Source organism: Callithrix jacchus, chromosome 3 (assembly GCF_049354715.1).
Source record: "Callithrix jacchus isolate 240 chromosome 3, calJac240_pri, whole genome shotgun sequence".
Classification (NCBI taxonomy): Eukaryota; Metazoa; Chordata; class Mammalia; order Primates; family Cebidae; genus Callithrix; species Callithrix jacchus.
Window position 1 is genome coordinate 119908714 of NC_133504.1, and position 14941 is coordinate 119923654.

The following is a 14941-nucleotide window of genomic DNA, read 5'->3' on the forward strand; positions in this document are numbered from 1 at the left end:
CAACAACAAAGAACGAAAAGAAATGTAGCAGATCCTTGATAAGCAAAGAAGTCACCTTGAGGAATGAGGAGCATGCTGATGTGGGAGGGTGCAGCCCACTAACCTTGAGCAGCCATGAGCCCTAGGATCAGCCAGGGCATGGGAGAGAGGGTAGCAAGGTCATCCAATAAATTCAAGCTGGCTGGGCAGTTTCTCCTTTTAACTTGATCAAACTGACCTCTCTAATTACTTGATGCTTTCATATTCAAATGAACAATAACACATACCAAAATTAAATACAGAAGATGGTCTAGCCACCTTTTTTTATATAGAGGCAGAACAACAGAGGAAGACAGGATGTCTTGTTCTGGTCCACCCCGAATGGTCAATTACCCTAGCAAATCCCTTCATCTCTCTCTCTCTCTCTCATCCTTTCTATTAAAAGAGGGAAGAGTATGAAATAATACATGGCCTGCCTATTTCATTGGTCTATTATAAGTATCAGACATATAAATGCTTATGAAAATATATTGAAAAGTTATGGAGTACTCTACACAATAAATAATTCTCTTTGTATTAGCGTAGATAACTGACTTGTCTAAATATCTACTATAGCTCCCCAAAAGTGATAATGTATTTTGGAGCAAATGATTCCTGAAACATATTAAAGAATAAACAGGGCTGGCCACAGTGGCTAACATCTGGAATCTCAGCATTTTGGGAGGCCAAGGCAGGAAGATCACAAGGTCAGGCATTTGAGGCCAGCCTGGCCAATATGGTGAAACTTTGTCTCTACTAAAAATACAAAAATTAGCTGGGCATGGTGGCATGTGCCTGTAATCCCAGCTACTCGGGAGGCTGAGGCAGAAGAACTACTTAAACCCGGGAGGCAGAAGTTGCAGTCAGTCAGCCAAAATCATGCCACCGCACTCCAGCCTGGGTGACACAGTGAGCCTCCATCTCAAAAAAAAAAAAAAAAAAAAGAATAAGCATGGCAAGACATGGAATGACAAATAGAATAAAAATGGCTTTTTCTAATTTTTAATAGAAAAACATACAAACCTCCCGAGCAGCAACTACAGTATATAAAGTACAGATTCAAGATTACTGTGAAAATCTACAATTATCTCGACTCTTAGATACTTCAGATAGTCCTCATCTATTTCAATACCACGAGGATAATCCAAGATGACTTATTAATATCACACATGTCAATAGCAGGTTGTGATATAAATGAGCAAACTCTTTCCAACCATCTCAGTTCAGTTTTATGATAGCATTTATTAAACCAAAATAAAAAAGTGGTGAAGAATGACTTGTCACACCATTTATTAGAGTTGATGGAGTGTAGACAGTCTTCTCAATAAGGCTTTAACACACAGTTATGCACCATAGTGCATTAGTAATGAAAAGAAATGCATGAGACTTACATCAGCTTTTCCCCCAAGTCATTCTGACATTAAATTCAAAATCAATTTTACCCTATATGGCAAGAGTTCAGAGATAAATGTTAATTTGCTGTTCACCAAAACTTAAGTTTATAATTCAGTCAAAACAGAAACCCTTCCTATTCTACTTAATTTGATAATCATACTTTTTTTGGAGAACGGTTCAAAGGAAGAAGCAAATGCAACAGGAAGATAAATAAATTGTGTCCCCATTTGTATCTGACAAAAGGATGGGATCTAATTTTCTCTCTGATTAAAAGAACACAAAGAACAGCCACAGAATGCAAATTGTGCGTTGAGTGTTTGAATTTCTCTTCTAATACCTGAGTATCCAAATGGAACTAATTCACTCTGGGAAAGGTATTAAATAATTGAGCATTATTGTGCCTGAATGAGGGCTAATCCTCAAACTGTGAAGAAAAATAAACATATTCTACAATGACAGGGTCAACTCACTCACTCAGGAACCTCAATCAAGCATTTTACATTCAAAAGAAAGAAAGCAGGTATGTAAAGAATGACCTACCGCCAACAAGGAACCCTGATAGACGCAAGCACCTGTGGGGAAAAACAAAACAAGAATTAAAAGAGACGCATAACAAACCAATAGGCACTTCCTCAGCAAGCTTACTGCTAAAACTGCATCTACACGCATCATAATCAGTAAAATGTGCTTCTTCCAAAATCTTAAAAGCTTGAGCATTCTTCCCCTGGGGAAATAACCCCATCCACCGAAACAACATTCCTTGGACGCACATTAGAAAAAGTATCATTAAAATGATGAATTTTAATTTTAAGATAAATGTATTTATAATGGCATGCTATAAATACAGTATATATTTTTCTTTGTGATAAGTCAGCAAAGCCTCCATAATCCATTCCCATTTATTTATCCAGGCTTCCCTGTGACTCTTTGTTCACACTAAGTCTCCAGTCCAATCCAAGAGGCCAACATAGAATCCTGTGATATATTTACATGTCTCAATGCCTCTGCTCATTTGCATTTTCTACAGATGTACTTTGTCTAGTCAAGGCCCTTGAACTTGATCCCATCTCCTTTGTGAAACTTCTCCTGCCCATCAGATTATGCTCCTTGGAGCTCCTAGCACTTTGTGCCTACATCCTCCATTTGTGAATTTATTCTTGGGTACTTCCTTTCTAAATATGTTGAAATGTTACATCTATTCCACTACATAATATATGTGGGTGTATTATATATAGCGAGAGAATATATACACTATATATACTATTAAATATGTACTATTACATATGTAATATATATTCATATATACCCACTATATACTATATATAGTATGTATATATCATATACAGTATAAATAGTATATATAGTATTTATAGTGTGTGTGTGCATATATATATATATATATACACTATAAAACTGAAATCTTAATTAAAAAAATATACATACATTACCAACCAATTTTTGAGCTGCACAGGTCTTGATTTAACTTAGAAAGAGATGGGCAGCGTGCTATCACCTACTCTCTCAGAAATTGAGTCTGCAAAAGATTTGAACAGTATATACACACCAAGGTGAAGCATATCTTAACATCTGCCACAGTTGGTTTCTAAAGAGAGAAGGACATTACTTTACCACAGCACTTACTTCTAATATCATTTATGAAGTCTCAAAAATATTAACTTCTCAGGAAAGAAACTTCTCCTCCAATAATGGAATGGAATTGAGAACAAGCTTTAAAAAAAACTGAGATGACTATTTACACTTTGGTTTCAATCAAAGATCTCTGTGGGCAAATTTATTGAAATAACTTTTAGGTCCCTGACATTCTAATAAAAATAACTCAAGATAAAACCTTGGGGGGAAATTCTTCCTAATTGTCTAATTTTTTCTTAAGAAATTTTGTTTCAAAGACTTAGTATTTCAGTCTATGCTATGTCATAAGAAAGGATATATATATATACACACACATATATGTGTGTGTATGTACATGTATGTGTGTGATGTGTATATATAAAATAATCCTATATATCTCAAATAAATATATATAAACACAATTCACTTTCTAAATTACTTATATGGATGCATTTAATTACTTCTGGTGTTTAGAAAATTTAGATCATCATCACTTAGGTAAAATTTAAGAAAACTTAAACTTTAGAATAAACAAACAAAATTTAACTTTAGGAAAAAATACAAACAAAATTTATCTTTAAGACTATCCTCAAATAATTTTATTGCTCTCCTCCACAGCATTACCTTCCAAAGTCAATTCTTTTCATAGATCCAAAAGAAATCAAGCACCTTAAGAAGTATCTGAGTACCTATATCAAAACCGGTTTTGGGAAGTTTAGATCGCCATTACAAACTCACTGCAGTATGAAAAAACAAAGCAGCACTGAGTGTGGCACATCTATACCTGGGCAAGCCAAGCATCTGCTGGAGACTTAAGTCACAATGGTATACAGCTGCTAAAAAACTGTATCATTAGGAAGGTAAATTAATTCAATTTGGTTTGCTCTGTATTGTACAATTCCAAAAGAAATAAGCTTTGCCCTCTGAGAGCTTTCCTAAAACAGAACAGTTCTACCCTGAAGGCAGCTGCATGAATGAGCCTCCATTAACACAGCTTCTAAAACATCATTTCTACTCTCTTGAGAAAATAAGCATTCCAGTGTGATGCCCAGTCCTATCAAACATTTATCATCACCCAATACCAGATGCAACATCCAAACCAAGCATATTTCTCTCACACATCCACCAGTAGATGAAGTTGAGGAGTTTGTTGACATGGGTACTGAGTGTAGCTTCTTGTTGAGAGCTACAGTGGAAGTCTTTTCACTAATCCTTCAGTTCATATAATAGGGAAAACAAAATTACTCTCTCTACTCATTATTTTTTTTATTAAGAAGTACAAGAATGATTGCAGCTCTATTTGATGTTTATATTTAAGGCTTTGGTTGAACTTTAAAGAAAATCCCAGCTCAAGGTGAATTCTGTGACATGGTGCTGATCTAGGAGAAATGAGCCTCCTTCAAAAGAAAACTGAGGAAAAACACAAGACAACAGGAGTAGAGTTCTTTAACCAAGAACAATGCCTGTTTCAGGGCACAGAATGCAGCTGAGATGCCAGGTAATTTAAGTTCTGACACCTCACAGTCTGTGAGAAAATGCATGAAGTTTTGCAGGGTGAAGCAATTTTATGGCATCAAGAAGGAGGCCCAGATCCTGAGACCTGGGCTCTTTACCTGTGTGACTGGCTCATTTCTTGCAGGTCACATAGACAAAATGTTACTGCATAAAATTTAAACAAGTAAATGTCTGTTTTTAATCCCTTTTGCACATTATAATATACTCCATTATGCTATGGCTGTATAAAATCTAATATTTTTGGAGAAATTTTTAGATATAATTTGCATATATCCTGAAACCATTGGTAAACTGAGTAAATCAGAGAAGTTAAATCCAAGCACCACAAAATATCAGACCCATTAGTTCACAGAAATAGTGGCAGATACAACCATTAAAATAGGAAAAGATTTGGAGAGCACAGTACCACAAAAACATGACTCATTAGGAACGAGCAGCCACAAGTTGGCATTTAAATGTTCAGGCTTTATGTTGTGCTATAATTCAGCATATGGCTGTGTGCACTGTGGAATACTTAAAATAGAATCCTTTTCTGAACTGACAGGACAGCTCATGTCCTGATTATTGTCAACTAGGATTTAGATCAATTAATAGAGTAGTTAAAATGGAAGTGGTCCAACTGTTTTGGAACTATAGTAAGATTTGGCATGAGGCTCCAACTTTGACATGCAATAGTCCCCTCCCCTGCTCTGAGCCATGTGTTAAAGAATATTTTATGACTACTTGTGTGAGTACAGTAATATTGCCACCCAAGTCCGTAACAGGGAATATGGATGGCTGGGTCCTTACTAAAGGATGTATACTACATAAGGAGAGTAATGCCCAGAATCCAATCCTCAGAGGGCAATGGAAATATACTTGATGAAAATAAGAGTCCCCAACACTTCTTTATTTCCATTGCCAGGTAATTACAAAAGCCAAAAGATGCAAAGTTACAACCAGCATCTAACATTTCCATACTGAGAAACCAAGCCAGGACCAAATGCTTCCATATCCCTACTGCTATAAACTGCTGTTAACAATTTCTAGATATGCAAACTCCTTGAGCGCAGGAATTATTTTGGCTTTGGTTTTGATGTTTGTACCCACCTACCAGACATAATGACACATAAGCTTTCTTTTTTTTTTTTTTTGTTTTTTTAGTTGTAACACAACTTTATTTCAGAATGACTGCAGGAAGAAATTTCATAGGTAAACAACTAATTTATAGCTCTCTATCACAATAACATAAGCTTTCAATAAAGGCTTGCAGAATGAAAGAATTAGGTTACTTGTTTCCAGCCAATGCCTTCTCTTCCCTAACACTGAGTTTTAAGCATAGAGTCTCTCAACAAAACAACTCTCCAGCCCAGAGCGGAACCAACTACCCTAACTTACGCATAAATAAAACATATTTTCTATCAAATGATCCTCTTCAATGTAATCTGTTCAATGGCATTTATAGGAAAAGCCAGTGATGGGATACAGACTAAAGCTCGATTTTCTTAGCCTCCAATTCAATGATCTTTCCCTATCCCAAGGCAACTGTCTTATCTAGTGTAACTTCCCAGGACTTTCATGTCAACAGAACTCAAGATATTTCTCCAGAAAATGCTCTGGCAGAGTTTCTCTGATTCAGAAAGCAGCCATGTTAGAAGCTTCTTTGTGACTTCTTGATTTTATTAAGTTCTCAAATCATAGCATTAATAGTTTATCTGCTTAGCAATATAAGGCAATATAAAATAACACTGCCAATAATTTGCTTGTAAAAATTTACTTTGCTTTTGATAATTAAAATAAAATTTAGAGGCCGGTCATGGTAGCTCACGCCTGTAATCCTAGCACTTCAGAAGGCCAAGGCAGGCAGTTTACTTGAGATCAGGAGTTCAAGACCAGCCTGGTCAACATGGTGAAACCCTTTGTCTACTAAAGATATGAAAATTAGCCAGGAATGGTGGTGCATATCTGTAATCCCAGCTACTCAGGCGGTTGAGGCATGAGAATCACTTGAGCCCAGGGGGTGGAGGCAGCAGAGAGCTGAGATTGTGACAGTGCACTCCAACCTGGGTGACAGAGCGAGACTCTGTCTCAAAAACTAATGAAATTTAGAGCCAGAAAGTTGCAATTGACTACAAATAAGGCAGCAAATGCTGATCTTTTCTATGTTTGATGATTAGCCAAAGTATCTTAGAGCTATCACCTAATTGACTTCATTTAGTAAAAGACAGACTATAGCTCAAAGAAGTTAGGTGGTTCATTGAAGGTTAGTCAGCTAATCAGAGGTCAGTTTACCAGTTAAGCTTAATTTAAAAGAATGTAATTTGCCAATACTTGTTCATCTGACCGATTTTTTGAGCACTTATTGTATGCTAGGAGCTAAACTGAAGATACAAGAATAGAAGCCATCCTAATCTCTCAATAAACACAGAGCTAAGTGAGGAAGACCAAACCCATACCAACCACAATTGTCCTCTCAGTCCACTGAGAAGAAAACGATAAATTTTGCCATAAGCTGGTTAGCAAAGGTGTCACAGGGTACATCCCCTCAAAAGAAGTATACATGTGAAAATTTCTTTTCCATTTTAAAAAAGTATTATCTAGGCTAGTAATAAAATCTTGAGATTTCGAAGATCCTTGTCATTTCCCCTTCTTAGTCTCAATACTCTTTTTTTTTTTTTTTTTTTTTTTTAAGACGGAGTTTCGCTCTTGTTACCCAGGCTGGAGTGCAATGGCGCAGTCTCGGCTCACCGCAACCTCTGCCTCCTGGGTTCAGGCAATTCTCCTGCCTCAGCCTCCTGAGTAGCTGGGATTACAGGCACGCACCACCATGCCCAGATAATTTTTTGTATTATTAGTAGAGACGGGTTTCACCATGTTGACCAGGATGGTCTCCATGTCTTGACCTCGTGATCCACCCGCCTCGGCCTCCCAAAGTGCTGGGATTACAGGCTTGAGCCACGGCGCCTGGCCAATACTCTTATTTTTTAAAGAAAAAGAAAAGCTCCAGAGGACCAAATCAGAGGTCTCATCAGATGACAAGTCGTTTTTTGTCTGTGGGAGTGATATCACTTAATTAAACTAATTAAATGAGATATGTAAAGTGCTTAGCACAGTTCAGGCAATATCTGCTCAATAGATGGCCGTGTTCATTCTTTATTAGATAAGCACCATCATGATGTGGGTGGAAACTCTCAGACATCTATCAATTTATCAATCCAATTTGTGAAATGGCTATAGAATGTTCTAGCAGGTAAAACAGTAAGAAGCAAAGTTTTGCTAAAAGACTCTTTGGACTAATGTTCACCCCCCAACCCGGCCCCCACCCCGGCTTTTTGTGCTTCGCGTCCCCCCATCCCCACCTCCCAATCAATAGATTTGGCAATTCTTAAACTTTGCCCACTGGATTAAGCAGTCTTCCAAAGATCACACCCTGTAGGCTCTTGGTAATAATGCCTTTTGTCGATTCCAGAGATTTGGTTTTGAGAAGCTGCACCATTCCAACTGCCCCCTGGTGAGCTATCCCGGGAGTGCTACCACCTTTTCTGCTTTGCTGGAATAGGACTCTAAATAAAAAACTGCAACCAAGAGAAATTAATTTTTCTAAGTACCAAGTTTAGGTTTGGGTGGCCTGGGGTGACTCTCCCATCTGGTTTATTATAATCAAGCCCTACAAGCTTTTTTTCCCTCCCCCGCAAAGTACGGACCCACACGGACATAGACAATAAAGCTGTATTTCTACAGGACATGCATTGTTGGGAGAAGGCTGCACAGGTCCCAGATGTGCCTTTCCCGGAAATTATGTACACTTGACACACATCCCGGAAGAGGGCAACAAGCAGCACCTGTACCCATCGGAAAGTCCCCCACTACTGTTCATGGATTCCCAAGGCCTCCCACTTTCTCTTGGGAAGCCAGCAAAGAAAAGGCAGCTGCTCCGGTGACTGGAGGTCGACCCGAGGCAGAGCTATTTCCTCCCCGGGCCTCGAGTAGCCCCTAGTCCTGCGCCGGAGCTCGGCACCGGGAGCCTCCCCAAGCCCCTTCCAGGGGCACCAGGGCGGAGAAGGCGGCCCGCCCCGCACCAGTCGCCGCCCAGCCGCGGCTCTGATTTGAAGCTGGGCAGGTGAACTCTTCTTCCCGCAGCTGGATGAATAATGAATGGAGCGGGGAGGGGAAGCCGAGTGCCAGGCGCTGTGGATTAAGCCGTCCTCCTCCCGGCCCGCCGGCTCCCTTCGCTCTCCCTAAGCACTGGCTGGGCAACTTACCCGGCTCCTCCGAGCAGGTGGGAGCTCAGAGTGCCTCGCGTCCCCAGGCCCGGCATCCCAGGACCCCAAACTCTTGATTTACTTATTGATTCATTTATTTGGCTGAGCCTGGATTGCTTTTGATATCATGGCGACAACCACTCTCACGGCTTCCTTTTTTTCTCCCGAAGCTCCGGGATTTTACACGTAGCTTGGGGCCTCTGAGGAAAACCCGGAGGCGGAGGGTGAAGTAAAAGAATGATGAACCTAAACTCTTATTAACCACTTCTGTTCTGGGAAGCAGGCAGGTTCGTGCTTTCTTTCAGTGCAGCTGAACTGTCTAAGTCCAGAACACGCTCCAACCAGTTAGTTATAAAATCCTAACTGGTTTTTAGGGGGAGACTGAGGTAAGGAGGGCGGGAGAGCGATGGGGCTTTGAGGTGAAAGATTCTATGTTTCTTCGAAACGGAAGTATTTTTAAACAGGTAAGAGCAATTGTTCACTCCTCACCTGTGCTCCATGCAGTTGCTTTCTCTTCGGGAAAAGGTAGGTGGTGGAAAGTAAATGAATCCGTTTTAGATATGTCACCTCCATCGGCCACCCACCCAAAAGAACTTAGGGCAGAGAGGGAGGCCGTGTCGGGGGTTGTAATCCTAATACAAAACAGTCAGGAGTAGGAAACTTGTCGGCAAAAAGCCTATTCGTGTTCCACTTCCACCCCACACTCCCCAGAAAAACTTCCACCCAACCCACAATGCCATAAAACCTACTGAGCCTTTTAAACTGCACGTTCACAGACACACACAAGGCACTGCTCTCTCACCTTCGGAATGATGAGGCAATACTGCAAATTCCACCAACGCTAGGGCCAGCCCAAGCCACACTTTGAATACACCCATAGCCGCCTCGGCACCTACGATGGAGGAGCCCAGCCTTTCAGCATCCAAGAAGCGCTCGGCCAAAACGCTGGCTCCGGCGCCGAGAACCCGGGTGCACCGAGGGTGGGGGACAGCGGGCCGTTACCTCCGGGAAAGTGAGACGGACCGGCCGAGAGCGACACTCATCAGCCCGGAGGTGCCGGCGCAGGCCGGGGGTTCAACTCACTCGCAGCCCGGGAGGAGAGCGCAACGAGCTCCCCCGCCAGGCAGGACGCCAACGTGGGCTGAGCTTTGGGAGAATAAGAGGAGGCAGAGCGCAGTTCTCCGCGGCAAAGTCTCGCCTGAAAGTTGCTGGTCACGGGCTGATCGGATCTTCCAGCCTTTCCCTCGGGCTAGACCCTTTCGCTCCCGGGTCCCCGACAGTGGAAATCCTGGCTCTGGTTTGTCCGAAGCAGCTTTTTAAAGTTCACTTGACACCAGACGTCGGCGCTGCGTCGGCACGGCGGGTCGCCTGGAGCCCGGAAAGACCCACCCACACTCACTCCTTGGTCGGGCCACCGGGCTCGGTAGACATCCGCCGGGGGCTGCTCGCTGGAAACTTTGTGCAGCGCTGCGGGCAGCTCCCAGGACTCGCCCGCGCTGCAGCCGCACCGCGCCGCCTCGGGCTGCGCTCCCTGCAGCAGACTGTTCAGAAGCTTCCCAGGAAAGACTGGGGGCGCTGCTGCTACTTTCTCGTCCCCGCCCCTCGCCTGGGCTAGCAGGGCTGCGGGGGCGCGGCTTGCTGCACACCAACGCCCACCTCCGCGCCTAACACCCCGGAGCTGGTCTGCAGGGTAGATAGAAGTGCGATGATTACGGGAGTGGAAGCAGAGCCATAATTTTAATTGCACGAAGGAAAAAGCTACCGAGACTGGAAAAGACCCCCGAACTCAAGGCCACCCGGGCGAGAGAGCCTGGAAACGCCCAAAATACTCTGGGTCTGGACCCCGCGTTTACAGGACACACGTTCAGCCTTCCTTGCCACCTTCCTCTCTGCTTTGCTCGGTGTGAAAATGGACCCAGAGACTCCGAGCTTTGGCAAAGATTCCAGAGAGTCACGTGGGGAAGGGGGAGAAGCGAGGAGGGGGGTGAGGGGAGGCCGAGAGAGCAACCTGATCCCTTTATTCATTCTGCTGGAGTTCAGATTGGCTTTGTCTGGGGAGGGATCAAAAGTGGTCACACCGGGGGCGGAGGGGGCGGAGATAGGTGGCACAGTCCTTGCTCAGGCACAGCGGAGGGCAGATGGACCGTGTCCACACCCCTCGTTAGGGGAGGAACCGATTCCGGGGGCTTGGGAGGGAGGAAGCGTGTACCCACATCAAAGGCCCTGGGGGTAGCTCCCACCCCTACAGCCCGCCACTCCTGCTGGACTAAGTGCGTCCGGCGGACCTGATTGATCCCTTTTACTCACTCTAGGAACCTCAGGCTGTCGCATCCTGGCTTTTACCAGCAGCCTGGGAATATTTTGGCGTGTGTGTCCTAGGCGGAGTCTCCCACAGCAAATGCACCTTTACCTTTCCCTAAGAGACTCTCTCAGTGGAACACAGCGCGGTGTGGGAGCTGTGGGTCCAGCTGCGCCCCCAAATGCCAATGGCTGGGAAAGTAACATCAGGGCACGGCCGACTGGGGCCGCACTTGAAGAGCAGAGGCCTTGATTCCCCGCCAGGACTGACTGACGGCAGCTATTTTTATAGGACCGAATAAAAATAGCTGGTCCACGTTTAATCGTTTTATAAGGGAACGGTTGCATCAAAGAGATGCTTACTGAGTTCCGATTGGCCCAGAGAAGAAACGTCTCGGGTCCCTCAGGTGAGCCGGGATGGGCGTAAGTGTTGGAGGGGAGTTTGCAGAAGCAGTTGCATGAGCTGTGCTGGCGGGGTTCTCACTTGTTTCCAGTCTTCACGAGCACTATAACGCAGGCCCACGTTTTAACGTGCACTGACGCCACTTGGAACGATTCACTTTTTGAAATAACTAGAATTAGTTGAAACTGGCAGGTGCCTGTGATGGTTACTATTCAGCCAGAACAAAGGAGAACCTCTAACAACCTGGCTCTGATGTTAAGTATTTGGAGGACCCAGGGTTTGCACAATTCGCCCTCAGTCTCTCCATTGGGCTGTGGTCATTCAATGTATCATCTTTGTATAATATCTGAAGCACATAGTAGGTGCTCTTTAAACATTTGTTGAAAGAATGGATTGAGCAAAATATTAAGTCCCTTAGAGCTGCGGCTACATCAAGGGGAGTTTCTGGCCTTAACCTCCTCCCAAAAAGACCCTTTTTATTTAGAAAGTGAGGCCAGGCACGGTGGTTCACACCTGTAATCCCAGCACTTTGGGAGGCTGAAGCAGGCAGCTCACTTGGAGTTTGAGAACAGCCTGGCTAACGTGGTGAAACCCCGTTTCTACTAAAAATACAAAAAAATTAGCCAGGCGTGGTAGTGAGCACCTGTAGTCCCAGCTACTGGGGAGGCTGAGGCAGGAGAATAGCTTGAACCAGGGAGGTGAAGGTTGAGGTGAGCTGAGATTGTGACATTGCACTCCAGCTTGAGCAACAAGAACAAAACTCCATCTCAAGGGAAAAAAAAGGGAGGAAAAGAAGAACAAAGGAAGAAAGAAAATGGGGCTGGGCACAGTGACTTATGCCTGTAATCCCAGCACTTTGGGAGACTGAAGCAGGCAGATCACTTGAGGCCAGTTCAAGACCATCCTGGCCAACATGATGAAACCCCATCTCTACTAAAACTACAAAACTTAGCCAGGTGTGGTGGTACATGTCTGTTATCCCAGCTACTCTGGAGGCTCCAGCACCAGAATCACCTGAACTCGGAAGGCTGAGGTTGCAGTGAGCAGAGATCTCACCACTGCATTCCAGCCTGGGTGACACATCAAGACTCTGTCTCAAAAATAAAGGCGGGGGGCAGGGAGACATCTTCTCAGTTTATGTAAAGTGATGTGCAAATTCAAACTCAGCTTCTAACACATTCTGACAGCCAGACTGTCAACCTTAAACCCCTCCTAATTTTGCAGCCGCTACTGAATGGGAATAATTTGTTCCCTCAAAAATCAACAATTTGACTTTGTTTTAAAAATCAAGCTGGGTGTAGTGGAGTGCACCTGTAGTCTCAGCTACTCCAGAGGCTGAGGCAGGAGGATCACTTGAGCTTGGGAGTTGGAGGCCATGGTCCATGGACCATGATTAGGCCTGTAAATAGCCACTGCACTCCAAAAATCAATACAATCAGAGCACTCAAACAGGTCTCAGTAAGACATCGGTTATACTTGCTAATTGCAAATATGCTACTTTTTAAAAAGGAAAAGCAACAAATAAAGAAAAGGGAGAATAGCACTATCAATTTACCCTGAATTCATTATATGCTGTATTTCTTGAATTTATATATAACATCCCCCATGACCACAAGTGTACCACTGGGGCACATGCTGGCCCACTCACATAGTCCTCCCTCTGCCTTAAGTAGTCAAGGGAGAAGGCAGCCTGAGTCCTTGCCCTAAGATCACTTGGATAACCAAAGGGTCAACCAATATTTCTGTAATATTAGGTATATCTAACACCTTCTATGGCCACTTTAACTGAAATGTTGGAAAAAGAAATTATATGAACATATTTCATTATGATGAAAATTTAGTAAGCATGTTTATGGAGATGTACCTAATCAAAACTAGCTTATCTCTATAAGTTAACCTCCACAAATGACTACTTCATGCTTCCTCATAGGAAGTTGGCAGTACACTAGCCAGAGATATTTGGGTCTATATCTTTAGTCCTTTTTAGTTACAAGTCCAGATTCCATGCCTTTTGTTAATATTTCCCACAATATCTCCTTGGATCAGCCCTGCTGTCATCTCTTCACAGCTCCCTGTCCTTGTTGCTGCCCATTTTGGGGAATTTATTTATCAACTCCTGCTGTAAATAATAACAATTGTAACACATATTGAATATTTTGTGCCTAACACTGTACACTCTCCCATGTAATCCTTCAATAACCATGTGAGGTAGGTGCTATTATTATTTCATTGGCAGGTAAAATAACAGATATTCAGAGAGTTAAATTATCCAAAGTCAGACAGCTAGTACATGACAAAGCATATTAGAACAAGAAATTCTAGATATCATAACAGGCAAATTCCCAAATCACAGTATCTTAACACAACCAAAGTTTATTTCTTGATTCCATCTTGGCCCCTGGGAATTGGTGACTCCTTCTAGTCAGGCCATCATGAAACATATGACACCCATGGCTTCTCCATGGGGTAATGAATGAGGCATTGCAACCTTTAATGGCCTCAGCCCTTCCTCTCACAGTCCAATGACAAGAATGAGACTCATGACCCCTACCTAATTACAAGGGAGGATGGGACACATATGGGTACACATATATATTCAGTGAGCGCTAACTATATTGCTTTACCCTAGCACCCATGCTGTCCTTTCTATCTATCTATCTACCTACCTACCTACAGTTAACTATCTTAATTGTCCTTAACTGTTCTTAGCAAAGTCTCAATTGCACCTTTCCTGCTGCGACCAGGGCTCTGCTGACCTTTGTTAAAACTGCTCTACAGTTCTGCAGTCTGCCTTTGCTCTGCTTTCCTGCTCATCTGCTTTGCACTCCTTTTCCTTTCTCGCTCCCATCTCCCTTTCCTCTGCTTCTCACTGTCTTTCTTCCGCATAACCCCACTCTGTGGGGGGGTTATGTGAAAGATGTGATAGAATCGTCTATCACATCTTTCTCCTGTACATACCGTCTCTGATCTCCTTTCACTTGCCCTGGGAGCGTTCTTGCAGTCATGGTGCATTTGTTCTGCTTTGTGCATTCCAGTATGTGACAATATTTGTTGCTTTTTTCTGCTTCAAACAGTTATTCCAAAAAAGAACCATCAAATAATGCAGAAATATAAACTGATTTGCTCTGTTATAATCTAGCCCCTCCACAAGGATAACCACAGCATATACGTTCAGACATTTTCCCCTGCTTAACTAAAGATAATTTCTTTTACAAAAATGGGATTATAATTGACATGCTATTTTATAAACTGCCTCTGCCTCTGAACAGTATACTGTACTGTAGGCAAGCCACAAGTTTCCAAGCCAAATCATACTGATCTATGTCATTATTTTTAAGAGCTTCTCTGGCTAACATTGTATTGATATGTCTTTATACATTTCACCAATCCCCTTTTGAAGAACATTTAGGTTGTTTCCAATTATTTACCATTATAAACAATA

General features: G+C 42.9%; 1 protein-coding gene across 3 annotated transcripts in view; it reads right to left on the reverse strand.

The window, feature by feature from the left end:
• FRAS1 (Fraser extracellular matrix complex subunit 1) overlaps positions 1-10341 on the reverse strand; it is a 470538-nt gene extending 460197 nt beyond the window's left edge. For 2 of the 3 annotated variants that reach the window (XM_035293463.3, XM_002745679.6), the window contains exons 1-2: positions 9601-10341; positions 1954-1985 (exon numbers count right to left, since the gene is read on the reverse strand). In XM_035293463.3, the coding sequence (XP_035149354.3) occupies positions 1954-1985; positions 9601-9676 (108 nt within the window). In that variant the 5' untranslated portion in view covers positions 9677-10341. Of the gene's footprint in view, positions 1-1953; positions 1986-8798; positions 9001-9600 lie in introns of those variants that run through there. The other variant, XM_078367938.1, reaches the window with a different exon arrangement.
• Between the last annotated feature and the right edge of the window lie 4600 nt (positions 10342-14941).